At 39.6% G+C, this 27,875-nt stretch overlaps 1 protein-coding gene across 1 annotated transcript; it reads left to right on the top strand.

Moving 5' to 3' along the window:
* The first annotated feature begins 51 nt into the window (after window positions 1-51).
* On the top strand, window positions 52-26,432 carry kcnb1 (potassium voltage-gated channel, Shab-related subfamily, member 1). The gene is made up of 3 exons (XM_034870072.1): window positions 52-464; window positions 2,761-3,415; window positions 23,431-26,432. Exons 2-3 carry the CDS (start codon window positions 2,840-2,842, stop codon window positions 25,354-25,356), a joined length of 2,502 nt encoding a protein of 833 aa, XP_034725963.1. The 5' UTR covers window positions 52-464; window positions 2,761-2,839; the 3' UTR covers window positions 25,357-26,432.
* Window positions 26,433-27,875: the final 1,443 nt, after the last annotated feature.

Genomic DNA, 27,875 nt, shown 5'->3' with positions numbered 1-27,875 from the left:
ACCATGTCGTAAACACCAACAGTGCCCATAAGTCTGTTTAGTGACAGGCTACATCCAGGCGTCAAGGCGCGGTGCTGAAAGAGTTAATCAAATGTGGAATAGAGCGCTGAGCTTCCATGGATCCACCTTCAGAGAGATGCACACAGCTGACAGGGAAACACGGGTAGTCTGTCCGAATGGGCTCTCTGCATACTTGTTGATCTTCGGGCGAAGCACTGGTGCGATATGCGGAGCAGGACACCGGCGGGTAGGCAGTAGATCTTGCTTAGGATCTTTCTGCCATGTCGGAGGCAGAGGAGGGGGAAATGGATTGGTTTAGACCCTGGCAAAAGTAAACCAATAACGACGCATTCTTTTTTTTAAATGCTACTGCTTCATCTTCGTTTGTGCCAGCGAATTGATTGTTCACAGAGCCGTACGTGCTGGGTTGATTCAGTGCAGGATGACAACAACAACTCCCTACGGTATTTTTTAAGCTTATTTCAATCTTTGGAATTTGAATCAAATGTAGACTAACAGATCAACTGTATTAGATTATCAGTGGCATGTAGCACTACTGTGCAATAAAACTGCACCAATATGGAGCAGGCAGCCTTTGAAAAACAGAGACATGCTTAACGATGGATGATTTGCATTTACAACATTGCAGTTGGAGATAATTAAACATCACAATGAGCCAGTCTCAGTTTAGCTGCGCATAACAGTAGAGCGTCTACACAAGGAAACATAGGCTACTGTTTATTATAGTGGCTCGTTTAATGCTAAATCATGTTATCGAAGCCCTGACTCCAATAGGAGGGTGGAGGCTCCTTCACATTAACATTTCTTGTTTCTGCTTCCCCGCAGCCTGTTACTGCATGTCCAAAACCCGACATATTTCCATCCTCAATTCTACATCCTGTGTTGTGTATTTTTTTTTTCTGTGGGCTTTGTAATGTATGTTGAAATAATGCGCAGACCTAATTGTGTTTGTGAAGTGTTAGAAACTTTGTGTGACAGGCAGCGATCAATGATCACATCTGCAGGCCCGAGGTGTTGCCGGGCTTCCCCGCACTCATCACACAGTCATTAAACATGATCAGCATGTGGACATGTGCAGCTCGTGCCACGTCCGCAGTCAGAAATAGGTGATATGATGTTGGACACCTTTTGACAGGAGATGATGTAGCCTATTTCTTCTCTGAGTCTTACAAAGAGAGCTCGCCATGATTCAGGGGTTGAACAGCGCTTCCTGGTGTTTCAGCACCATCAGGGTGGACAGCGCTCACTTTGTACAACACTGATCACTGTGGTGTCCTGCGTCCCCACCCACAGCACCGTCACATGAGCAGTGATCAACCCAAATGCTAGGAATGAACAACTAATAACAGACACAATAATACAGCAGTTTTATTATTGATATTGATATCAGTCACCATAGAGGAGATGTCTCCAAAATAATGAGTGCAAGTTGGTTTTAAATTTAGACATTTTTAGTCATGGTTCCTATATAGTTTTCTTCTTAACCCTAAATAGAAATGTTTAATTCTGCAGACGGCTATCAGATGTGTGTCACCTCAAGAACCCAAATCTTTGGGTGGCTATATTTATGTTGATGGCTTATATGTTTAGGTTCAGGACATCATTAAAAAAAAAATCATCAAAGAAGACGATGCTATACAGTAGATGATGTGTTAACAGCAACGAATGAGTGAAAATCCAGAGATAATAATTAAATTTGTCTTGGCTAAGTTTCACGACCCAAGGAGCCCTTTAAACTAGGGATTTTAAATTCTTGTCTACAAGAGCCTGCTGTTCCACAATGGGTTACAAGAAGTTTTAAACTAGGTTTTGCTGGAGTTTGCTGGTTTAGGTGGGATTAGAATATTAAGTGGGCCTTCCATTACCTCTTCCCCTTATTAACTTCTAATACTGTATACATGTATCCTCTCAAGAATCCTTGTCTAAGGGGTAGATGTGTTATTGATTCAAAAAATAATTTATAAAAGATACTAGTGAAATATACGAATGAAATAATCCAATTTAACTGTTTCTTATTTTTCTCCCTTCGAGCCTTTTAAAACAGTGATTTTGAATTATTGTCTTCAGAACCCTGCAGTTCCTCTTTGGTTGTAAACTTTTTTTTTTTAGTTTTTTTTTTAAACTTTTGCTGGACAGCAACATTGAATGAAGCTAATGACTGAACAACATAAACAAGTTTCCATTTTTATTTCTTGTTAGTTACCAAAAGGTGTGAGTCATATGAAAAATCCTAATATTGTATATTGTTGACAAAGCAAAGAACTTTCAGTAATCAGTCATCAACAAAGAAATATCCTGATTTTTTTTTTTAATATGATGTTACTGCAGATGTGGTGATAATAACAAGACTTAAATGCATTACAATAATAGTATACTTCATCTGACTTTTATTTGCCTTCAGCCCTTTAAACCAATAATTTTGAATCTGGTCTTCAGGACCTAATCTAATCACCTACTAGCATGACAAACCAATTGCGACTGAAAACACTGCCTGAAACCATTGGTTTTGGCTTGTGACCCCTCATCATCTGAAATCATCTTGATACCTGTCAGATTAATCTTATTGACTCCTAACCCCCGGGTTAGGAACCACTGCTCTAAACTATCCCTGGGACCCAGGCCTAAATTCTTAATCACCATAAAAGTTCTGAATCGAATGATTAAGGTGTGGGCCTTAACATTTGGGGCTAATCCTAGAATACTAATGATTTCGTTTTTTCTTTGTTTTGAATCTTTTAGATAAAATAATGACAGAAAACAGGACCAGCTGTAGTCCGTAGCCCTGGATGTTTGCCTGATTCCTCAACCCAAAGTCATCATGGAGAAATCCTTGGCAGAGCTAAGTAAAGCTGGCTCCCGCTCAACTTCATTGCTGCCACCTGAACCGGTGGACATCATTCGCAGCAAGTCATGTTTTCGTAGAGTAAGGCTGAATGTGGGGGGTCTCCCACATGAGGTCTTGTGGCGAACGTTAGATAGGTTACCACGAACACGTTTGGGGAAGTTGAGAGATTGTAACGCCCATGAATCTCTGATGGAAGTGTGCGATGACTACAACCTTGAGGAGAATGAGTACTTTTTTGACCGACATCCAGGGGCGTTTACGTCAATTCTGAACTTCTACCGCACAGGTAAACTGCACATGATGGAAGAAATGTGTGCCCTGTCGTTCAGTCAAGAACTCGACTACTGGGGCATTGACGAGATCTACCTGGAGTCGTGTTGCCAGGCGAGATACCACCAGAAAAAGGAGCAAATGAATGAAGAGCTCAAACGAGAGGCCGACAATATGAAAGACATAGAGGGAGAAGAATTTGACAACACTTGCTGTGCCGAAAAAAGAAAGAAACTTTGGGACCTTCTGGAAAAGCCTGGCTCATCTATTGCAGCAAAGGTAACTGTCACGTGTTTTATTTAACATTTCTGGAGAGGGTCATCCAGTGGAGTTTTACCTGCTGGTAAATACGGAATTTCAGGTACTGCTGTCATGCATCTGCATGTAAGGTGGAACAGAAAATCAGCAAACAGGGCACCCATATGTGGAGGTTTACTCCTTGATGCAGCGGGCCCGGGTTTGACTCCAACATGTGGCCCTCCGCTGCATGCCCCAAAAAATTATCTTAGAAAATCAGCAAACAAACGAATCCCTTAAGTTACCAGCTAACACAAGCTGAAAACACACAGAGTGGGTCAAAAAAACACGGACAGAGGTTGACGTGTTGCCACGCGAAAACATCCCCTGCTTTTGTGTCAATTCTAACTAAAAATGAATTACTAAATGAACATCATGCTGTATTAAAAAAGACTTAAACGTAGCAATTGAAGCCACAAACTCATTATGAGAATGTTTATTGAGGTAATAATTCAAGTGAGAAGTAGGATCATTTTCCCATAGACATCTGTAAAAACAGAGTTGTTTTTGCAACCAGCAAAGACAACCCATTATGAAAATTAAACAGAATGTAGGTTTAAGGGACTTCAGTTTGGGTTTCACTTTTCAGGCCCCTAAGCTTCCTCCATTATTATTATACAGCCTCACAGAGATGCTAGCACGGCTGCAGACTCTTAATCTTGTTTTTGTAGTGTGTCGTACTTTGACATGTTAATACATGATTAATTAAGTAAGTACTTGCCTTTGGATGTTTGTGGGATTTGGAAATTAACTAACACCATGCAGTGAAATGCACCATTTTTAGACCTTCTAATGCACTTTAAAAGGTGTTCACACAATGAGACAATTAGGACACGTCTGTGTGTTGTGCTTTGGTGTTTACTCATGCTTTGATTGTTTCAAGGTTGGAACACAAAGTAAAAAGTGGTAATGATAGGAAAAAGTCAGTGGATGTGATCTATCAGTGTGGATATTTTTCAAGAACTAGGAAAAAAGTGTTTTTGAGTCTTACAGTAAAAACAACTCGCTGGATATCTCACTGTTAACCATCTTTAAAACATGACACAAGCTTCATTATCTAAATCTCCTTTAATGCTCTTATTACTAGACTTGTAACAAACGTCCATTGCCATATCATCACTGGAGAACGATCGTATACACCGTCAAACACACACTTACAAACACACAACCATCCAGACATGCACACCTGCATGCACGTTGAGTGACCTTGTGCACTGTTCATGCACCAATAAATCATCTAAATATAACTTAGCTGCCCTCGCTGACAACATGAAATAGAAAGAAGTGATTAATTTTGATTGTCCTTTGCATTGTGCCATTTGTTTGTGACAACCCCACCTTGCGTTATTCTGAGCCAATTGGATTTAAAATATTTAGCTGAAGGCTGGGATATTGAATTATATCTTTGTGCACATAAACAACAAGTCAGAAATAATTTAGGATTGTTTGAATCATTTGTATTAATCAGTGCTTTGGAGGACCCCTTTTTAATCCATAGCCTGCTTATGAAATGTCATCATTGCACATAGTTCAATGATCAACTACAATAAGACAGAAAGTGAGTTAAGTTTTTATAGCTATAGCATAAAACCTAACTCAACCAACAACTTTCTTTTGACAGATAGGCTTGGTGTGCATTTTGTCTTGTGTTAAATGCCACCAGTCATAATTAAATGTTAAATAAAAAGTCAAATAGCCATGCCTGAGCGTAGTGACCTCTAATGGATACTCACTTTTAGTTGGTGCAAAAAAACAGAGTTTGACCTCAATTTGCCTCTTAGAGAGACACAACTGCACCCGTCAACCTGGGAGACAACAGCAGTGTTAAAGATGAGGAGCCTTTGATCTCACTCTGTTAGGTTGGATTGGAGGGGTCAAAAGAATACTGTCTCTTTCTCACACTGTTAAAGCGAGCGGCTTGCCTTGTTTGGGAAACGTATAGGAAATTAAACTATTAGCTGTACGTACTGGCTTATGATTTGCGGTGAGGATTTGTTGAGAACTGTCAGTGCTACCCCACATACAGACTGAGATGAGTGTGGCGGATCTGTCAGTTAAATGTCTTCTTCATAGGAATCAAAGAGAAGTAAAAATCAATGTTTATCGTGTTAGCGCTAAGAAAGTGCTGTAGCCTACAAAAAGGAGATGACCACTCTGAGTCGACTGGATGTTGCCGTCTCCATTATTCCACCCTGATATCTGCAATTTAACAAAACATCACTAAAAAACAGTTTTAAAGTTCTTCACCAAGATGGGTACTCTTAACTTTGAATAATGACACAGCAAAGAGCTTGTGCACATTGTTTCCTCCAAATCTAAAGCTCTCAATAACAAACAACTGATGAGTGGGTGCAGTGCTTCCCATAAAAAAAGTGTTCATAATCTCTTCTTTACACGCTTATAGCCGAGGATGGCGTGCCAGAAAAAAAGAGCAACTTTGACACAGGAAGAGGCAGAGTTCATCAATTCCTAATTAGCTTAAAAGGGCAAAACCACAGACCAAACTACTAAAAGCATTGAAAACAGTAAAACAGAGTTGTTTTTGCAACCAGAGAAGTTCCCCTCCTTATGAAAATTAGTAGGTTTAAGGCACTTCTTCAGTGGCTTCACTTTTCAGGCCCGGGAGTTTTATCCATTATTGCCTGAACACAGCCTCACAGACATGTTAGCATGGCTGCAGACTCTTGTTCTTTGTTTTGATCAGAAAAAAGGAGCAACCTTGACACAGCAAGAGGCAGAGTTCATCAATTCCTAATTAACTTAAAAGGGCAAAACCACAGACCAAACTAATAAAAGCATTGATAGGGTGTATTGTCTAAGTCATTTTTTAATAGGATGGACCACACTGTGGGCTTGTCAAGCAGCCCAGTTGTGACCACAGACTGTCAAAGTGTTAGCTCATCAGCTGTGCTGTCCTGTCCTGGGTCAGAGATGGAAATATATGTGTAACAGCCCATAAACAGATGGTAAATGGTGGAGTTGAGCACAAAACAAATGGTTACTAAGCAACAAAAGTCTAATTTTATCTTCACTGAAGGAGTGGGCACTGAACATTAGAGTAGGTCTATTCGTGGTTTGTTTGTGTGTGAATGTAATTGCGCTTCTGCTTAGATCCTTTATTTTAATGCCTTGTCGTCCTTCCTGTCTCATTTTTACCTCACTGGCTCATATCTCTGCTTCCTTCCTCCCATTCTTCAGGCTCCTCCACTATACCCCCGACTAAATGTCAAGGAAATGTCATGTTAATTATTTTCCAGGAGACTCCGAGCACAATTTGAAGCTGCCCTTACATTCTTTGTAAGCCACAGCATTGTCTGTCTCTCGCTCAAATCAAATTTGAGTCGCCATAAAATAAGATTGTATCTATCTGCTGGCAAAACAACGCCTAACAGTCAGCTTGGTGCCAAGAAAAAACCCTTTTCACCTGCAGTGGCATTTTTGTAATGTCATCTCAAATGTGGGTGGTTTCTTGTCATAATTAATACAAACAAATACCAGAACTATTAGACGTCACCAGATTAAGGTGCTGAGAATATCACTTAACAAGTAAATAATTCCTTCATTTACAAAGAAATCATTAATCTAACCCTCCTGTTATGTTCATTTGGCTTGCAATGCACACACACACACACACACACACACACACACACTTCCGGTGCTCAGACCACACCCGTCTTCAAAGTCCTTCATTTTGATCTCAGATAGCCTACACACAACATGTTAAATATTGATTACACACAATTTTAGCCAGCAGAAACATTGTCAAATATTTACCTATGTTTTTTAAACTTTAAAAAGGGGTTTTGACCCACAACATAACAGTAGGGTTAAAAAGTACTGAACTGAATAATCATAATCATTATTAGGATACAACAGTACAATATTTACAATTTAGAGTCAAATTTGGAATTTGGAAATGGTTTGAAATATTTCCCTCTCCAAGATGATTTTTTTACTGTAACTCCATCCTGCCTATTGGACTGCAGATGGAAATTAGCCCTTGGGCTACAATCTGGCACGTGTAATGTTGTGCATGTTCATCGATGTGCATTGTCCTGAATTAATGAAATTAATAAATAAAATAAATAAAATAAATAAAATAAATAAAATAAATAAAATAAATAAAATAAATAAAATAAATAAAAATAAATAAAATAAATAAATGGATCTATATATATGTAGGGGTATCTGAAGATAGATAGATACACCAAGCTCAACTTTAAATATTCACGTTTTTGATGTTTAAGATTATGTTCAAGGCTTTCTTGGAGAAATAAAATTCAGTAACAACATGGGTTTGGCTTCAACCAATTTACAGAAGAAACCAAGGCTGAACATGATTCTTTCTGTCAATTTAATCCTCAGTGAATCAGAAATTTGAGAAACGCCAGTTTTTGTTCTGTTAGAGTATTGTGCATCAGTTGGCAGGCAACAAATTACAATTACCTTCCTCTCATGTCACACTTAACATGACATAGAAATGCTGTTTGGCTGCATTTCTTCTCACAAATCAGTCTGCAGCAGAATCCGAGACACCAAAACAACCAGACTGGAATCAAAACACATTTCTGACAGCTGGAAAGTCACACCCAGTCACATGGTTGATGAAGTACAGTATAGCAAGTCATATAAAAAAAAATACTAGAATACTGTGTTACAACTTTGGATCATCCAGAGTCTGCATTTCTAGACTGAATGTCTCAGGAAAGACCAACAATTCCTGGTCTATTTTAAAGTCTGTTATAAATATAGCTGTTGTTTCTATTAATCTCACAAAACGTTTTGCATTCAAGCAGTCCTGATTCATAATTTTTCTGGAAGGCTAGACGGCATTATGTGTGGAAGAGGCACAGGTTCAGCCTATTCTTCTTATTCTTGTGAAATTCCAGGCCCTGAACTTTTGTAAAGATTAGAGTTAGGTTTTATAGCTATAGCATTGAGATGGCCTGTCACCAATGACTCTCTTTTGACAGATAGGCTTAGTTTTTGATTTCAGTGCCACTTTTTTGTGGCTTTTATAGGAAAGCAGAAGATAGGAAAGACAGTACAAAGAAAGGACACTTCAAACACTTTTTTCTGTCAATGTGATACAAAGCCATGATAACAAACACATTTGTTACATTGCAAGCGAATAATTTTAGTTATTATAAAAGGTTTCTTATAAAAAACTTCCGAACATTAGCCATTTCAACAGTTAAGGTAATTAATAATTACATAACCTGAAAATGATTGTAAATAATGTAATATGTATAATTTTTTGTGGGAGGATTCCACTTGCCACCCACAACCTGTGTTTTGGTGACATATATGTCATTCTTTAAGATCTACATGTTAAAAACACCACAGTCAGTCAGGGATTTGGAGGGGAAATATCATATCAGACTTCCCCAGGCTATTTGTCTGTCACTTGTCTGTCTGAGACTTACTTACTCTCCTACAAAACTGATCCAATCTTCACCATGTGTAAGTAATATAATCTTCTGGATGCCTTCATCATGGCATATAAACAGCACTTTGGTTCGGTTCTCCAAATGTGTAAAGTGTAATGAGGATACGGGATAAGGAAGGCAGCAATATCTCAGCATTATAACATCATGATAATAATTGCTCAGCAGATAAACAAAACCCTTAATATGCAACCATCTATTTAGTTTCGCATTGCCAAACCTCCCTGCACAGCGCTGCGGAGTAGGGTCTGGCTAGTCCACACAGCATTCTGGGATGGGAGAGGAATGTATTCTGGTTTATTGGAATAGCTTTAAAGAAATCACAATTGTCTTGGGTGGTGTCTTAAGTGCCGCACGGTGCCCCGGTGCTGCTGCAAATTAGCTAACTTGTTTTGGTGGAAAATGTGAACCCTCAAAAGTTATTTTAGTTCTGCAACAGGAAAAGATTGGACAGATAGTTTAGCTAGCTTTCTTGATTTACCCCGCAGATATCTGAGGAGCAATTAACCGTAGTCCTCATAAATTCACCTGAGTTTTGAATTCCAACACAAATGAAGCGTGAGGTAACAAACATCCGGCTGAAAAAAAGGACTTGCAATGGAATTTCCGGCGGTAACGGAGCAATTCTGGAAGTGGAAGGTCATGAACATTGATTATCATCTATCTGGCTATAGGTTAGGCTAGATAGATGATCTGTTTCACAGATCAGAAAAATATGTGTTTTGTCAATTTCAATAAAAAATAAATAAAACGAAAAAAATGTTTTTGTTAAAAAAGGTTCTCTGTTACAAACAGACAACAACTCCCCATCCTACACTTTAGCCGTCTAGCCTTTGAATGCAGACGTTTCCCAGCTCTGTTATTTATTTTACTTTTAATTCACTTCACATTTTTGACACACATAGCAGTAAAATAAATACCATTAATTTCATTTTATTTTGCCTGGAGTTTTCAGTCTGTCTGAGTAGGAGGGTGGTTCGTCATCATAGGAATCCATTAAAAACTCCAGGATACATTAGAAACTGTGGAAATGCAAATCTAGCTGTGTGTATGTGAGTGTTCTCTTAACAGAGTCAACAAAATCGGTCACTGGTGAGTGCTGTCAATCAATTCCCTTAGCTCTTCCCTTTCTATACATCTATATGTTAACAAAATATGGACCAATTAAGGTTTAAGAATTTGAGTTCATTTCAACTTTAACCTTCAAAGTTTGCAGCAAAGTTTATGTAACTGCATTTGCATCAGACTGCAGGACAAGTTAGAAGACACATAACCACTCAGCGACACTGCTGTTGACGAGGAGACACCTTGACAGGCAGAGAGAATGACCAGCATAAAAGCAGTTGTTGCGGCATTCAATCTCTGAGTAAACATTAACCCAGCGTATACTGGATCTCTGCACCACACAAACCGAGACATCACAAACAAATAGCTTTGATAAAATCTGACAAGGACATATTTGTTTTGTAACCCAACAAACATATCTTGAGCCAAGAAACTTAAACCTGCATACAGTCATTTTTGGGTCACGTGGGGGTAGCTGTAAACATATGATTAAAGTCTCATCTCTGTATAAAGTTGATATGGCGAACGTGTTAGGAAACGATTGCCTCTTCCTAAATCCTGCAGGCACAGAGCAGTATTAGCAATCAGTCGTATCTCTGGCCACCTGACTGATGTGATTCATTTTTTTGGTCTCCACCAAAGTTGCTAACTTTGTAGTCGCTAACTTTGTAGTCGCTAACTTTGACTGCCGTTTGGTGCTGAACATGTAGCTTACAGTGTGTTCGTGCCGACAACAGCCTGCTTTGGCCAGAAAACCAGAACAATGCTAACAGACGCTAAAATGTTCTTTTGCGTTAAGGAGAGCTACAGAGGTGTGAGATAATTCTTTCATCTGAGCGACTCTTTTCACATTATATTTTATTTGATCGATTTGTAATACACAAACATACTGTATATCTTTACATACTTTTAGGGAAAGCACCTCTTAGGGAAAACCCAGTAGAGAGCAGATGTCGCCTGATAACTATTGTCACATTCAACAGTCTGCTGGGTGGATTACACAGAGGTTTGGCAAGATGGTGACAGTAAGGGAAAGGTGATTGGGCTCTCACTTTATTATTTCTGTTGGCAGTACCATTGTGCATCACTAATATGTTGTGTTAGGTCAAGAGATGCACTCATTAGAAAGTTGAATATGGTTGCAATAGAGAGGTCATGGAGGTCTCCAAAATCAAGGTTTCTTCCTTTGAGAAAACTGAATGTCAATGGAAAATTTCACCCAGCTACATATAAATAAACAAACAGTTTTTTTAAACAAAATGAATCATCATCATCACCATCATCATCATCATCCTCATCAACATTATGAGGGTGCAGGACACATGACCAAGGAAAATGGAAAGACCAAGTCCCAGTAAAGATTATTAAGATCCGCCATGCTATCTTTTCACTGTTTACCTGACTGATAGTAATATGTGGAATTTGTTCATATTGGACAGGGTTTTTGGAAAGAGTTTGGGACTATTTAGCATCAGTTTTAACATTGTGCTGTTTGTTTGAACGTGCATTCACTGTTGACGTGCAGATATCTGGTGCAGATCTGGTACACACACTCTGGTTGAGTTAGTGAGTATTTTACAAGTCATGTCATACATTTTGTAGTGGTTGTAGAGTCCAAGCCGAAGCTTCAAGGCCCTGAGCGGCCTTTTTACGGGTAGAGTAATTGACACACTTTTTACCTTTTTTGATCAATAAAAGTCCAAGTCATATTTGCAAGTAACACCATCGGTTCTATTTATTTCCATGAGATATGAGTTAGTAGTCTAAATAAATTACTGCTTTTTGTATTGCTGTGCGTGTGTGTTGCTGTGTGGTCAAAAACTGTATGAGCTTCTGGGTTGCACCTGAGGAACCAATGATTGGTTCCTATTTATAATAAGTACTACTGTACTAAGTAATGCTACTATACTATCAATACTAATTGGCTCTTACAGTGGGTGTTTCAGGATTTTTAATGTCAACTCATCTTTTGAGGCTTGCACTGGTGCACAGCTTTGGAAAACTGTATTTCTGCTGCAGAATAGATTCAGTAAGGACAGTTTGTTTGTTTTGCTCTATTTACAATTGCAGAATTTATGTCTGCGAGATCAAGTGATTGCACACATCTGTTGAAAAGAAGGGTTTAACAGAAAAGAAAACGTATGCTTTTTTCACTGATGAACAGAATAGACCTTCGTTCCATAGAAATGGCTCTGAGATTGTGCAGTGGATGATAAGAAAGTGGAGGTGGTCAAGAATAGCTCGACAGCTCCTTTGTTTCTTCAATTAAGCTGTCACATGAGCACTGGGCGAAAGAAACTGAGACTTCACTGTCCCCGAGGGAAGGAAGCCTGGGGAGTAAAGACTAAGGGAGCAAATAAACGCGATAGAATCAGAGAAAGTCAGAAAAAGAAAAAGTAGATTTGTGACTAAGGGAACATCTAAGAGATGATGGTAGTTGAATACTCTTCTTTAGCCTATTGGAAGAACTCTTCAAACTCTGGGTTGTCAGTGTATGAAGTTGTGTTGTTTCCATTTCTGTTTCTTATGGGGAATCAAGATGCGTCATAGGATTGTGTCTGGAATGTATGGTTCATGACAAAAACAATAATTTCTTCAATGTTTTCACCATTCCAAATTATTAACAATTCCTCATTTAATAATTAAGGTAAAATTTAAATGATGGTGTTTGGACCTTCATATCACACACAGAAATGTTGCTGTATTGTATGAAAAACCAACATATTCGTATGGTAACAAAACCATAATTTTAGCTTTCCAAAGGATTTATATTAGGATTTTACACATGGGAATAAGAATTATAAAAAATATGTTTAACTTAGTAAATAAATAGTTTCCAGACTGTTAATTAGGATATTATTGATTCAATAGCAGGACTGTCTCTTGATAAATTGCACAACTTCTAACAAGTTAGTAACAGTTTAACCTATATAACTTAAAATCTCAGTGAAGGTCTTTTATAATCACTTTAATGAAGAATATTTGCCAGTTGAGTTTGCCTTTGGATTAGATTAAATTCTAAAGGACAAGGCTCATCCACATTCCCAGAGGCTAAAAGAACAAAAGCATCTGGTTATTAGTATTTTGTGTCTGCGCTGAAGTTCAGCTTCAAAGACCCAAATCTTCTAAATTGATTCTCATAAGGAGTTTTTGTCTTTTTGCAACAAATTAACTGTGGGATACCAAAACGTATGTATAGTTAAAATAATCATAAAATATTTAGCATTTTGAGCAAATTTAGCATATAAGCACATTTATATATACTCTTAATGTCTTAGGTTATTCATAGGACAGTGATCAACATGTATATCCTCAACATGAAGCCATGTGTTTCATCCCCTTTCCTCTATGAAGTAGGGCGGCATTAGTGGTATATTTTATTGAAGCCATGGCAGTTTTAGTCTTAAAGTTGGAGTGACTTGCAGTCATACTCTCTAAGTAGAATTACAAGTATGATGGAAGTCAGTTAGTGAGTGATTAATATTGAAACTTAGTGTCAGCTTTCCCGAATCAGTGCTGACACTCAAGAAGTGTGCTCATCAATGACAGCTGTATTATACACATGCATGAACTGTAAAATACTGATGTCATTTGAGAAACAATTTTCCCTTTTCTGCAGGGAAAAACATCCAATCTGAAAATTGTTTTTTTGATTTCACACCTCTGGAGAGCTAGCATGGCAGCAATGGCTTTCACTGATTGTGAGGTACAAGCAAGAAGCCACTCTAAGGCATTTTTACTGTTTTGCAAGACAATCATGTGATTCAGTGGTGTTATTTACGTGAAAATAAAACTTTCAGTTTGATGACTTTGAGTTAAGAAAGTAGAATTTCAATTCAATTCAATTCAATTTTATTTATATAGGGCCAAATCACAACAACAGTTTTCTCACAGCGCTTTTCATCAAAGAGCAGGTCTAGACCGTACTCTGTGATGTTATATACAGAAACCCAACAATTCCCACCAAGAATTCTGAAATTCAGAACAATAGACAGAAAAAGGGAAAGCCAGTTAAATGCAGTTTACAAATAGATTAATACATTAAAATCAAGATTATCACTTAAGTGGTGTTATTTTAATAATTTGCACTATAATCTTTGAATGAGAACCATGCCATGTCTAATACTATGAGTCACTTCAATGAGAAAATCACCTGTTGAGTGAATGATGAGTAGAGACACTAGGCAAATGAAGGTGGCTCGGTTCGTGCACACTGGGATGGATATATGGATCGGACATTGGACCTTTGTCAGGTCACTTCCCACTGTCTTCATTGCACACTGTCCAATGAAGTAGATACTATCCAGTAGATAAATAACCACTTCAGTTAGTTAAGCCACCTGGAAAGGTTTATTTTAGTATGCACTCGTAGTTGATATTTCCTGTCCAGGCTCAGGACTCTGAGGTGTATATCATGACCTGTTATGTCTGCACTAAGAAATTAAAGGGATATAAAGTAACACGTTTATGTCATTTATTTTAAACGTTATCACTCTTTGTTTGTTTCCTTTTTTTACCAATTCGTACACACACAAGACAGCAGAGTGGCCATAATGCAGTTGTTGTCTTGTGATGTGCAACCCCCTGTACACCATATTTGATATTTAACATCTATATGTGTGCACAGGTATACAGGGTCTAAATCAGGACACTCAGGACCAGAAGCTGCTCCACTTGTTTTAACAGTCCTTCACTTGTACTTGTAGAAGGGGAAATAATGACTTTGAGAAAAGTGTCAAGGGCAGAGGCAGAAATAGAATCCAGTGGGGAAAGAGCACTTGACTACTGGTGCGATACGCCTTTCACCTTGATGATCCCTTTCACCTGGGACTACAGTATTTTCAAGTTTCAACACTTAAGCCTATTTGCAGGCACACACACTCATACATGCAAAACTCACACACATATCACAATTACAGTATCTTTTGCATTCTTTTATTTCTAGTACTAATGTGTCTCCTAAATTCAAATTGACCATTTGACAGGAGCATTTAAACTGCATTATTTGGTTGGATTAAGTGATACATTGAAAAAAAGCCCTGTTTACAACAGCACAACCACTCTGTAGAATTCTAGTATTCCGGGATACTACTGTATCAGAGTTTAGGGTAACATTAGCGGCTTTCTCCTGCTCTTATTGAATTTAGGTACATTTTCACTCCATTTTCATCCTAAAGCTCTATCTCTAGTATTGAAGTGAAACACACTGTTTAAAAGACACACACTATACAATGACAAACAATACTTATATAACCTCTGTCTTGCTTCTCCAAGTGCATGAAGTTGAAAGTCAGTGGACAGATACCTTTTCATTGGCAATGACGGTTGTTTAATGAAGACTGCTATTCTCCCGAGCAACATCACAACGTCATCACAAACTAGCAGCAGAAAATTACATATTGTACATTTTACAGATTGTCCTTGTTAAACAAGTTGGCTGGAAATCTTAAAAGTCGGCTGGAGATGGCGTTTACAACCAGCTCACAAAGCTACGTTATCTTACTTACTTAGTTACCAGCCTATCAAATCTGGTTCCTAGAAAGCAGGAAAATGCTTTTATATACTTCAATGTGAAAATGGAGTGGAATGCTCGACAGGCATGGTAACAGAAACTAAGGAGGGGGGGGGGATTTCTTGCACATATTAGTACAGCACAGAACCTCATTTACCTGCTACTGCAATTGAATTACATATTAAAGTTGTACTCATCCTGTTGTACTCATCCTTGTTGAAATGCTATAGTATACGTTTCACATTTTTCTCTGGATCCGAGGGGTAGTTGCATCACAGTCAGGATGGTTATTTAATTATTTCAGAACCAATACAATAGAGGCTGCTTGAGTACAAAAAAGTACATGCTTATAATTTTCCAGTTACCAAGGATTTCCATGATAATCTGAGTATGACTCTCAAAGGGATTATCAGCACTGACACTGAATGGCCACTGAGCCTTTGCAAACTAATGTCTAATGAAACATGTTGAGAGCAATGTTACGCTGTTAGTACGTAGAATATCTGCAGTAAGCATAAATTCAGGATTAAGAGTAATCTTGCTATGTAAATACAATATGTGACATTCACATCCTACTGGTCATCCAAGTCCTGTCTTTGTCTCACTGTTGTGAGACACTATTTTGTGCTCTTCCATGTCTCTCTTTTATTTCCCTTTTCATTGCCGTCACTAAAATGTTCAAGAAAAAGTTCACTGTTGCTATCACCATGGTAACTGCCATTTCTTTGATGCTGAGACTTGCAGCTTCCATCTATTCAGGCATCATCGTTGATTGACTGTGCATGCATATCTATGGAGGGGTTGTGTGTTTTGTGTCTTCATCTGTCTGCATCTCTCTTTGCTTTTCAAATCAATTCTTCTCTCAAGCTTACATTTTCTTTCTGTGCTGCTGTCTGCAGAGTATACCATGACATTCTCTGGTTTCTGTAATGAATAAACAATTATGGTCTGTAAGACTGCGTGAACTTCTAGATACATTCATTATTATTAGACATTGTTTATACAAAATCCGTAAAGTATGTGATAGACACGCCTCTTTGTAGATATAGTAGTTTCTGCAGGCTGTGAGTGCAGTACATAGAGTAAGGTCCTAGTGATTTTGCTTGATAGCTTGTTACAGCTTGCTAGGGATGACGTATTTTGTGCAGTGGGGAGACTACCATGGGGATAAAGTGAGATTTTATAGACACTTAATGGACAGCAGAAACAGGTTAAGCTTTTCCACACATTCCCTTACCTGCCATAACTGGTCTGATATTTCCTCAATCCAGAAATGCCTCTACACAACCCTGACTAAGCTGTCTTCCATCTCCTTCCATTAAATGCTGCATACTCTGAGTTAAAATCCCTGATAAAGACAGGCTTCTTTGTTGTGCCAGACCAGATCCTATACTGTTTCTATTTATACAGCCACCATGGACCAGTCAGAGTTTAAATATAGATGCTGAGTCTGGATTCTCTTCTTCATCTGAAACACATGAATAATTGAGAGGCAGAGGACATGAGGTGGGATTCATTCAGGAGATAAATGGTCCAGGCATAGAGTCCCTACCTACATTAGTGGTTTACTGAATGGGGTTGTGGTGCACTTTGTGCATGAAAGCATTGCATGAGTTAGGGAAAGTTTTGAAGGAGTCCCCATCAGAAACTAGTTCAAGACTTTTCTATGACCTCAAAGTACGTACGCTTTTAAAGGGATACATTAGGAAATAAGAAGACAAATATGAGCTAATAACATAGAGGCTTGCGGATATATTGAATGAAATGCATTACTTGAACACCTCTACCTATACATCCAATTGTATGAAAATCACCTTAAATGAAATAATATAGCAAATATGTGAAATATACTCTGAGTTTAAGCAAAGTCGAAGGGCATCTAATTTGACTTAATTAATATAATTCTATGCTCCGAAAGACACACTAATCTTTCACGCTAATGTGACTGTCAGAGTGTATTTGGCAATACATGTGCATGTTGTTTGAACAAATTACTCTTTACCATCACATGTCACAGAAACAAAGCCTTCTGCAGGAGTAACTGCTAATCCATAAGACACGTACAAGGAAGTTAGAAATGCAGTTTCCGTAGAAGAAGAACAAGATTAAGGAGCAAGGTCACAATCAAACAGTAGGTGTCTGGTTTGAATCTAGAGGCCTGTGCATTTGTGTAGAAAGCTGAACTGCCTGAAGCTCCCTTAAAGAGCAACAAAATACATCTTATTCATTTTGGCAAGATGTGGGAGGTTAAGATAAATGTGGCTTGGCTGTTTAAAGTTAAAAGTAAAAGTGAAGTAGGGTGTGGAAACTACAGCTGAGCCACTGCAAGTGTGCGTTTGTGTGTGTGTGTGTGAGTTTGTGTGTGTGTGTGTGTGTGTGTATGTGTGTGTGTGTATGTGTGTGTTTAAGCTATCATGCAGGGAGAAATGTGGAAGACAGTCTCCTCCCGTCTCCATGGAAACCCCATCTCTTTCACAAGCGGAGAGGCAGAGCCCTTCCACATTCAGAATCAGGGTGTGAATTATTCCACATTCACATTATTCACATTTAACTCTCAGTATTATTACTCCCATACTATCAATCACTGACAATACAATTTCGATGGAGATGAAAATCAATAATGTGGTTACGTCGAGAATGTTAATCCAAAGGCTTTGACAGCTGGAGAGTGGCATACAATTTAAACATCTGCCCTTATAGAGGCCGTCTGTCAGTTTAAAAGACTAAAGTTCTCTTTCACTTTTAGGAAAACAATGTTACAAATGCGTGGAAAGAAGGCAGCACAGCACTTGAAATACAAAAAGCAACCTGGAGACAAACCTAGAGATAGAACAGTGACTAGAGCAGTACAGATGGTTCAAAGCTGGGTGCGCTTTAATAAGGTACAAGTCAAGGAGAGAAGGAAGGAGAGGGAGGGAGGAGACGGAGAGAAGGAGACTCTGTCAGACTTGCTTTTCACAAGCAGGTCCACGTAGCCACCTCCTGTCGAGCTTCAAGGGGGTTGTCATGGTGACAGTGGCTGGCAGTCGAGGCTGGGAGAGTGTTGCATGGTATCCCTGTGGCCTCAGATGTGGCTCAGGGGATGATGGGAAAGCAAGTAAGCTAGTCCGTGGATCTTAATGATCAAGCAAAACCTGGATTAACTCAACCGAAATTAAATACACCTTTACTAAAACCGTTTGTACTCAATGCCTATTTAAGTGTTAAGTGAACGCTACCTGTCCTTCTTAGGTAGGTCTAATGTGTTTCCCTGGGGGAGTGCTGGCAGAGATAACAGACAATGGTCTTGGGATTCACAGGAACAGGAGCTTCCACTACACTACACAGCAGTGTGTCTGTTGCTCCTGTTGCTGCTAATTCGAAAGGTGCCAGCCGGAGCACTGGGAGACTTGGAGTTCCTGAACTGTCCCTTGGGATGCCACCAAATTTAATACATTGTGAGTACTCACTGAACTGAGCTGTACCTAACCGGCGGTGGCTGAACAAAATAGACAACAAAACCTAAAACCAAGCTAACTTACAGACCATCAAGAATGCAGATAAGTCTATGCAACTATTATGCAGTCTTTCTCTTACAAATTAAATGTTAAACTTATAAGTAATGTATAACATTCTTGCTCAATTCAAGGCACTCAGGGGTTTTGTTGATGACTGATGGTCTGGCGTAACCAGTAGCTTATGGTGGCTAACACAAATTTAAATAAATTTAAGAGAGACTATATGTATATACATACTGCATATGTATATATATATACATATGTATGTAAAATATAAACTTTTTGTGTCAGTTAACATTCTATACTTCCACTACTGCTAAACTATGCTTTAGCATTCAGCATTATTCCATAATTGTTACTTGTGACCGTACAGTAGTGGCTGCGGTGAGGCAGTGGTGTAGTGGTGTGCATGAGTGAGTGTGTGTTGTGGTTGTAAAGTGTAAACTCAGCAAAAGGCAAGCCTAGGATAACTAACCCTAACCAAATATAACCTAACCTATCCTAACCAAACCTAACCTTGGTGTGCCTGTGGCAGACATCAGCGAGAGAGAGGGGACAGTCAGAGGATACTGCAGCTTAAGAAGCCTCAGCACACCAGACCCAGTTGGGACACACATCCACAAGGTAGACAGCAAAAACACTCAAATTACTTTAAAGCTGCACTTATTCATATTCTGTTATACAAATGTGAAAGGAAACCCACACAACACTCTCATCTTACTCTACAGCCCCCCTCTAGCTCTACTGAGCATTTTAGCAATTTTCCAACTTGTTTTGGTTGAGAGTGGTAACTTTACTCTTACCACTCTCATCAACCTTGTTTCCTCCTACAGTAAGCAGCTTTTTTCAGCAAAGAAGCTCTGATGGACGCACTGTACGCCAGACAAAGTTAACAACTAGCTTAACATAGTTGTGCATTTAGCATCTAAAGAATCAAATTAATTTCTTCAGGATTTGTAAAGCAGAAAAGGGAGTATAAGTGGTGGTGTGGCCGCAAACATGACTCAAAAAGAATGCTAAGGCCTGAGGGAAGAAGCTCATCCTGAGGCTCTCGGTGCTAGTCTGGTGCATCATCTACCTTCTTCCCGACCAAAACAGGAAGAAAAGGCCATGACCCGGGTTAACCTTATTCTTGCAGCATCTGGTGTAAATATCCTTTTGACAGGGTAAAGCACCGCTAATTGTATTTATGTACATATTCACATCAGCAATGTAATGGTTAACATCTGGTTTGTAATACTACTCTATTTTTTTAAGTCTTTATAAAAAGTGCAAAGGTTTGAGGTTCCGTCCTTGTTAGACAAGTACTGGGGAGACAGATTATTGGACCTGACCGTGACAGAACCCAACGTAGCACAAAGAGAATTAATCACAGTTGTTGGGACACAGCCAACATAAAACCAGGCCATCATATGTATATACAGTACAGATATATATCATATCTAAACGAGAGCAAGTGGCAGAGAAAACAGCAAGTACAACTACAGGAAGGACAAATTGTAAATGAACTACTGTTTCTTCTCGTTAAGCCCCAAGTGTACATGTCTCTGAAGAGCTGAAATTGTCTTGGTGTATGTATAGTGTATGAGTCCTTGTTCAATGACGTTTTATGTCTGAACGCATATCTCCTCTCCCATTTATGAAATATCTCTCTGCCATATGACTCAGAAAGCTTTTCAAACAGCCAAATGGTTGGCTGGTGTCACCTTGTCCGCTAGAATATGGCTGTCTGTGTGGACTATTAAGTCTACAGAGTCGCACGGCGATATGCCATCAGAGACATTAACCAGCGTGGCTTTGTTTAAAGCCACAGTGGGATTTCCTGTCAATCTGCTCTTTCTCTCTCTCTCTCTCTCTCTCACTCTCTCTCTCTCTTTCTCTCTCTCTCTCTCCAACCCTTGCACACATGTTGTCTTTTCCTAAAGCTATAAATATCTCTCTTCCATCATCCCTTCAGTAGGCCACCAAGGAGTATTCGCTAGGGGTCACTCACTTTTTGTGTCCATAAAATCTAGTTAACTCACTTGCACGACATTAAATGACACAACTTAGGGTGTGGCCACTATTGGCATTTTTCTTGTTATGTATGCCTTTGGGTCTACTAAGAGTCTATACATAGCTGTAATTGTGTCATGTCTAGAGCTCAATTCAAGCTTTTCTGAGACATTTTTTTGTTTGCCGTCTCTTTTATGTGCACTGAAAGATTTATCTCAGATTTATAGTGCAATAGTTTGTTGAAATTAGCACCCTATGACATTAAACAACCCAGTATAGACAGAGATTAAGATGAGCTAGGCAGTGTAAGTGAGTATAGAGTGTGTAGAGGCAGGAGCATTCGGGACATAGGCCAGTGAGAAATGAGCAGGGTTTCCATGTGGAACTTGACCTCATAACCATAATGTTACAAAGCATCACCAGTGTGGCTTCATTAGCGACCTTTTTATAGCTTTTCAAATTCCATTCACTCTGAACTTTTTTTCTCCTGCTCTCATAGATACAATCTCCCACGGCTTCAAGTTTTGGGGTTTGTTATCAGCATCCTTTTCTGACTCATTATAATTGTGTTGCATCCTGTACTCAATAAATGAACTTTAACAGATTTAACAAAAATAAACAACCTCACACAAATAATACACCATGTTATTTAATTTGTACAAACAACTGTCTCTTTAACAAGATCATACTTTTCCTGACAATGCTGCAGCCTCTCTATCTGTTCAGTTTTGTGCTACACTTCAGCTCCACCTTTGCTCTCCGGCCGCAGCACCTGCTCTTGAAGTGTTTGATTCAAATGGATTTTCTCCAGGGCAGGAGGAGATGAGCACAGGGGGGAAGAAAATCAACAGATAGAGTCATTATTCATGTCTGCCGTGACGCTATGGCAACAAGGTCCTCCTGCTCTGATTGGTTGTAGATAAGGTTGCCTCTTTAGCCCTCATTGTTACTCTTGGGAGTGTACTCCAAATTTATTAGGCTGTTGTCAGGGCATGCGCTGTCAAACAGTACCTAACAACGGTTGCTGTTGCTCTTTTCCTGCTGGTGTGCTTTAATTTCCTTGGGACGATATAGGGAAACCCCCACATCATGTGCTCTACGCAGGCCTTTGGTCTGTTTGTTTGCACAAGTGAGTGTGTGTTTAACCACATCCATGTTAGATCCAGTTTGTGGATGAGGTTTTGTTCAAGCTTAATAAGAGTAGGGAGGAGGAAATTATATATATTTTTTATGATTTAATTAAATCACTCTGAAATTATTGATTCCTATATTAAATGTTGTATGGGTTATATGGGTCTAATGAATGTGTCTCATGCCTTTATTGCATTGTTGACTAAGCTGTACTCATTTTCCATGATTCTTTAAACTTCTCTCTGATTTGTTTCATCATATATCATCCTAACCTCATTCGTGTAGGCTGTTGCCAAAACAGGCTCTGTGTTCCAGCTACAACCTCCTACTCATCCTTCAAGTTGTGCTGTTCTTCTTGGAGTCATTCAGGGTTAATATAATAAGTATAGACTATTGTTCATGAAGTAATCATGTCCTTGGTCTACTAAAAGAACAGATGCTCACCTGCCACAACGCTCTTTCTGAGTTCACTGCCCTATGGTCAGTTGTCTAGTCAGTAATTAAATTAATCAAATGTAGTGCATTGTTGTGTATTACCTGCGTACTGTATAAGCATTAATATGAGCCAAAATATCATAGCATAGGTTGGATCTATGGATTAGTGGATATAAAAAATAAAAACCTTAAAAGAAACTGCATACATGTAAAAAAAGAAAAAGATGGACAACACGCTTCCATCAGTGACTGTGGTTTCCACTTCCTCCGAATGTACAAAACAAAATTTAGGGGCCTAGGAAGTGTGCCCAGCTTTAAAGCAAATTGAACATAGAGGCTAGATTGTGAAATTTCTCTTCCTGGGCTGTCATTTGATGCCCTCTGGCCCAAAAATACTTTTCCCCATAAGGTTACATGGCAAAAGACAGTAAATCAGTTGATAAATGTTTTTTTTTTTTTTAGCATCACAGTTTTGTAGTCAAATCACCATTACCTGAGTCCAAGTTGAGTTAAGAGTCCAGATAAGAGCGTCTCAAGTTGGACTCAAGGCCAGGACTCAGTTCCTTCATCACGGCCCTGCAAAATGACTTGTTATACTCACAGAATGTGATCCATCCGATCCGGTAATATTTGGAAAGTTTAGTATAACCTCCCAATTAAATAATTTTCCCCCCATTCAAGTTAGTTGAACGCTGAAACGGAAGTAATTGAATAAGTCAGTGGAGGTCTCTAGTATGCCTACTCAGGATGGCTCCATGATGGCATCATGCGCTAAGCAACTCTCATCAACGGAGCTCAGCCTTCAACACTTTATCCAGTTCTTTCAATACATCTGAAATCTTATTTCCTCTGATTGATGTTATTCTCTGATCGTGCAATCCTTACTCATATTACTTTTATAAATTTGTCTTTCAGGTCCTGGCCATCATTTCCATCCTCTTCATCGTGCTATCCACCATTGCCTTGTCTCTGAACACCCTTCCAGAGCTGCAGGACACAGATGAGTTTGGCCAGTCCTCAGACAACCCACAACTGGCACACGTGGAAGCTGTATGTATTGCCTGGTTTACCATGGAGTACCTGCTTCGCTTTCTCTCCTCACCCAACAAGTGGAAGTTCTTTAAGGGTCCTCTGAATGTCATTGATCTGCTGGCCATCTTGCCCTACTATGTCACCATTTTCCTGACAGAATCCAACAAGAGTGTACTTCAATTTCAGAATGTCCGCCGTGTGGTTCAAATTTTTCGGATCATGCGTATCCTGCGTATTCTGAAGCTGGCTCGTCACTCCACAGGCCTTCAGTCTTTGGGCTTCACTCTTAGGAGGAGTTACAATGAGCTGGGTCTACTCATTCTTTTCCTGGCCATGGGTATCATGATCTTCTCCAGTCTGGTGTTCTTTGCTGAGAAGGATGAGGAAGACACAAAGTTTAAAAGCATTCCAGCTTCTTTTTGGTGGGCTACTATTACCATGACCACAGTTGGCTATGGCGATATCTACCCAAAAACCCTACTGGGAAAGATAGTGGGGGGTTTATGCTGCATAGCTGGAGTACTTGTGATTGCTCTACCTATTCCCATTATTGTAAATAACTTCTCTGAATTCTACAAAGAGCAGAAGAGGCAGGAAAAAGCACTTAAACGACGAGAGGCCCTAGATAGGGCAAAGAGAAATGGTAGCATTGTCTCAATGAACTTGAAAGAGGCATTTGCTCGTAGTGCAGAACTGATGGATGTAGTTGTAGAGAAGAGTGAGAGGCCTCATGACAACCATTTCTCTCCAAGCCGTTGGAAATGGACCCCCAAGAGAGCTGCATCAGAGACAAGCTCAAACCGTTCCTTCAATGCCCAGGAATTAGGCTCTCCCAGTAAGGCCAGAGACACCAGTCCCCAGAGGCTAAATGTTCAGAAGTTAGAGGAGATGTACAACCACATGGCCAAGACACAATCTCAGCCAAACCTTAATGCTAAAGACAGGGGCTCCAGAGTTGGCAAACAGAGGGATGAGATAGAGCTGGGGGCCATCCAAGATCATAGGCCCCCGGTGCTCGGAACCAGAGAAGGAGTGGGGGACATGAAAAGCTTGTCCAGTATTGACAGCTACATCAGTTGTGCTACAGACTTCCAGGAGAATCCACGCTTCACCCATAGTCCAGCCATGGACCTTGGTCTTCAGGAAAGCAACCGGTTCTCCCACAGTCTGGCTACAGCTTTGTCCCAGCACGGCAGTGCAAAAACAGGCCAGCAAACCACGGGGGAGCGTGAGCCCATGCTGACTCCTGTGTCTATCACAAAGCCCTCGTGCTCAGAGAATGCACGGAGATTCTTTTTTTCTGGCAACTCCTCAAAAAGCCTTATCCCCAAAGGAGGCTGGCGCAACGATGGGGGGTCAGGCCCACCTACGCTCTCAGACAGCTCAGTCATATCAGACCACTCTTTGTTAAGCCCAGAAGTTTCTGTCTATACTACTGCCAGCAGCAGAACCCCACCGAAGTCCCCAGACAGCACCACCCTAGCCGCAACTGTCTTCACCTTCCATGACTCCTCCATCAGCAAATACATTGATGCTGACACTGATGATGATGAGCACAACCGCGACATCTCTGACGCCAGTCCCTCAGAGCGTCTTTTGGCGGGTTCAAGCCCAAAACGCAGCATCAACATCAATTACCAGAAAGGTGTCAACCATTTTGAAGCAGCCCAAAAAATGCTGGGCCAAAACTGTATGTTTCCCATTGAAGGGATTCGTGGGGTAGCTCATGAGAATCATGTAGGAGCTGAATTGGCACGTAGACCAAAGGTTGAGAGGGGACGTCAAAATACTTTAGATAAAAGCCTTTGAGGTACAAGTGCAGCAGACGTAAACAGGAAGCTGGAGCCAGAGTGCTTGTGATGGAGACACTAGACAGACTAAAACACTCTTTAAGCCAGAGACAAAGCAAGAGGAAGACACAAAGGGTCTCACTAAAACATTTGACAATTTAGCTGAGCATGTCATTGGGCAATAAGCTCATGATCAATATGTGTGGTGAGTACTCTGGGAGAAAAAACACTTAAAATGGAGAATGTCACTGCCCCTCCTTCAACTCATTCCTATTAGTGATATTACACAAAACAAAAGAGCACTCCCAGGTAGCCAACGGGTCTGTTAAGAGATCCCTGTGTAAGCAGATTCAAATTGATTTGAATGTGCACATTGGTGTAACTAAACTGAATGATGATTTTAGCGGCAGGGGGATATCTCTAAACTCTCCAGGAAAAAATATCCTTGCTGCCAACTATCCAATTACTGAGTTCCATTTCATTTTGTAGTCTTGGAGAAACAGGAGAGGATCTAGAAGCCAATAAGCTACTTACTCGTGCCCTCCATTCCCAAAACCGGCCTTAGTCATTTACATTTGTAGGGGTGTGCACGTCTGAATAAACTGTGCATGTGTGTGAGTGAGAATGAATGTTGATGGGTGATCTAATGGTAATTCATGTATACACACTCTTGAGATTGTCTTACCTGATTTATTTTTATATAGATAAGAAATATGTGATTTGCTAGTCTGCTGTGTCATACTCATACGTGAAGAGTAATCCTGTATAAGGTTTAATGTCTTGGCATAGGCTGCAGTTATCAGAGGCTCCGGCCCATCCTCCATTATATGAGAGCTCTTTCTCGAACAGTATTTTGCCAGCCCCTATGTTATCATGTCACAATGAGATTTGTGTCATGGAGGATACTCTCATATCTTGACCAGTGAATTTTGTCTTAGCACCTCAGTGTCATTTTTAAGGGATGGTAGAGGTAGTGGACCAAGAATATTTGTTATGACATAAGAGCCAGTAATAAACAGCTTGATTGCTGCATAAAGTGCACATTTACAAAGCTTGCATTCACCCATGCGATCAACGTATGAAAACATGAGACACACACAAATGAAATATATGTAAATCCTCTAATATAGTTTTTATCTTTACACCAAATGATTATTGACATAAAGTTTAGATTTCAGTAACAGATATTCAGCATGTATTGGCCTTCATTTGATCAACACGAAATCATTTAAAGAGATCATAATTTATGTGTATTTGATACTGAAAGCCAGGGAGTTTTCCCTCTCTACTTTGTTCACTTAAACTCTAACGGCACTAAATATCCACTGCCAGGAGAGTTGAAAATTTTTGACCAGATGAAACCCTTGCATGAGCACACGCACCCACTAAAGATACATACAGGTATGAAAGAAAACCTTCAGGATACATAGATATACTTAGTTTCCATAGTGACAGCTGCTTTGACAGCAACGTTTCTTTAATTGGGGCGGTGAGGTCTGATTGCATGTAACGTATGCTTAACACATATACAAGAACTCACACTCACACACACACACTCCCACACACATGCAAGCAAACACACACACACACACGCACACATGCACGCACGCACATACACACAGGCATGTACCCATAAAGTGACAGGTATGCACAGTAGTCACACATTAGCAGAGCCACTCCTCACTGTGCATATTTACGAGTACTGTACAAATGCAACATTATGATGTAAGGACCTTGTACGTTGAAATGATGTTCGTGTCTTAAATCTCTGTAGCATTCCATAAATACTACAATTTACCACAATGCATTCTCTATTATCTGTTTATATTCCCACACAACAGAGAGAAACAATTTTACATAACACTAGTGTCACTTACCACTAGTGATGAAACACATTACATTAATAACACACAGAATATAGAGGGATAAATTGCTTGAGTTTTAACCATTATCCTTAAAGTATGACCAGAGAACTTTTTCCACATTGGCCTCCCTACAATTGTTTGCCAGATTGGGTAGCGGATCTGCAGTTTGAATGAACTGGACAATGTAAAAACACTCCTTCGCTACTCGGCTTCCAAACTGTAAGGGGACCGAAGCTGTAAAAGTTCCCCAGTGTTGCTTTAAAAATGCAAATTATATCATAAAATAACACTGACTTTATATCCATACCATGCTAACATGAGCAGGAAGCATAAAACCTTCTGTTCCTTCCTTGCACCTTGAAATGTAATTTCAAATGTTAAGGTACAACATTTGTGTAATGCCTTTTAAAAATTGTCAAGAGCTGGAAGGTCTAATGTTATCAGAGAGAGGAGTTAAGGTGTGAAAGGAATAGCAATGACTGTGAGAGGCAGAATGAACCGTGTGTGTTTGTGTGTGTCTGTGTGTGTGAATGCATGCATGTCAGGGGAAGCCTGCTTCTGTTTTTTCTCTATTCCATCTGCAGTTCTGACTCTAACTATGGAGGACCAGGTCTACCATATTTAAGAATAAATACAGAAATAAATAAATGCTCAATAAATAAATAGGCATACA

The sequence above is a fragment of the Etheostoma cragini genome, chromosome 4 (genome assembly GCF_013103735.1).
Source record: "Etheostoma cragini isolate CJK2018 chromosome 4, CSU_Ecrag_1.0, whole genome shotgun sequence".
In the NCBI taxonomy this organism is placed as follows: Eukaryota; Metazoa; Chordata; class Actinopteri; order Perciformes; family Percidae; genus Etheostoma; species Etheostoma cragini.
This window is presented reverse-complemented; position numbering and strand designations above follow the sequence as displayed.

Bases quoted from the DNA above. Each gene is read 5' to 3' on its own strand.
- kcnb1 (XM_034870072.1), top strand. From the start codon at position 2,840: ATGGAGAAATCCTTGGCAGAGCTAAGTAAAGCTGGCTCCCGCTCAACT. The intron at 3,416-23,430 runs GTAACTGTCACG...TTTGTCTTTCAG, and splicing joins GCTCATCTATTGCAGCAAAG to GTCCTGGCCATCATTTCCAT.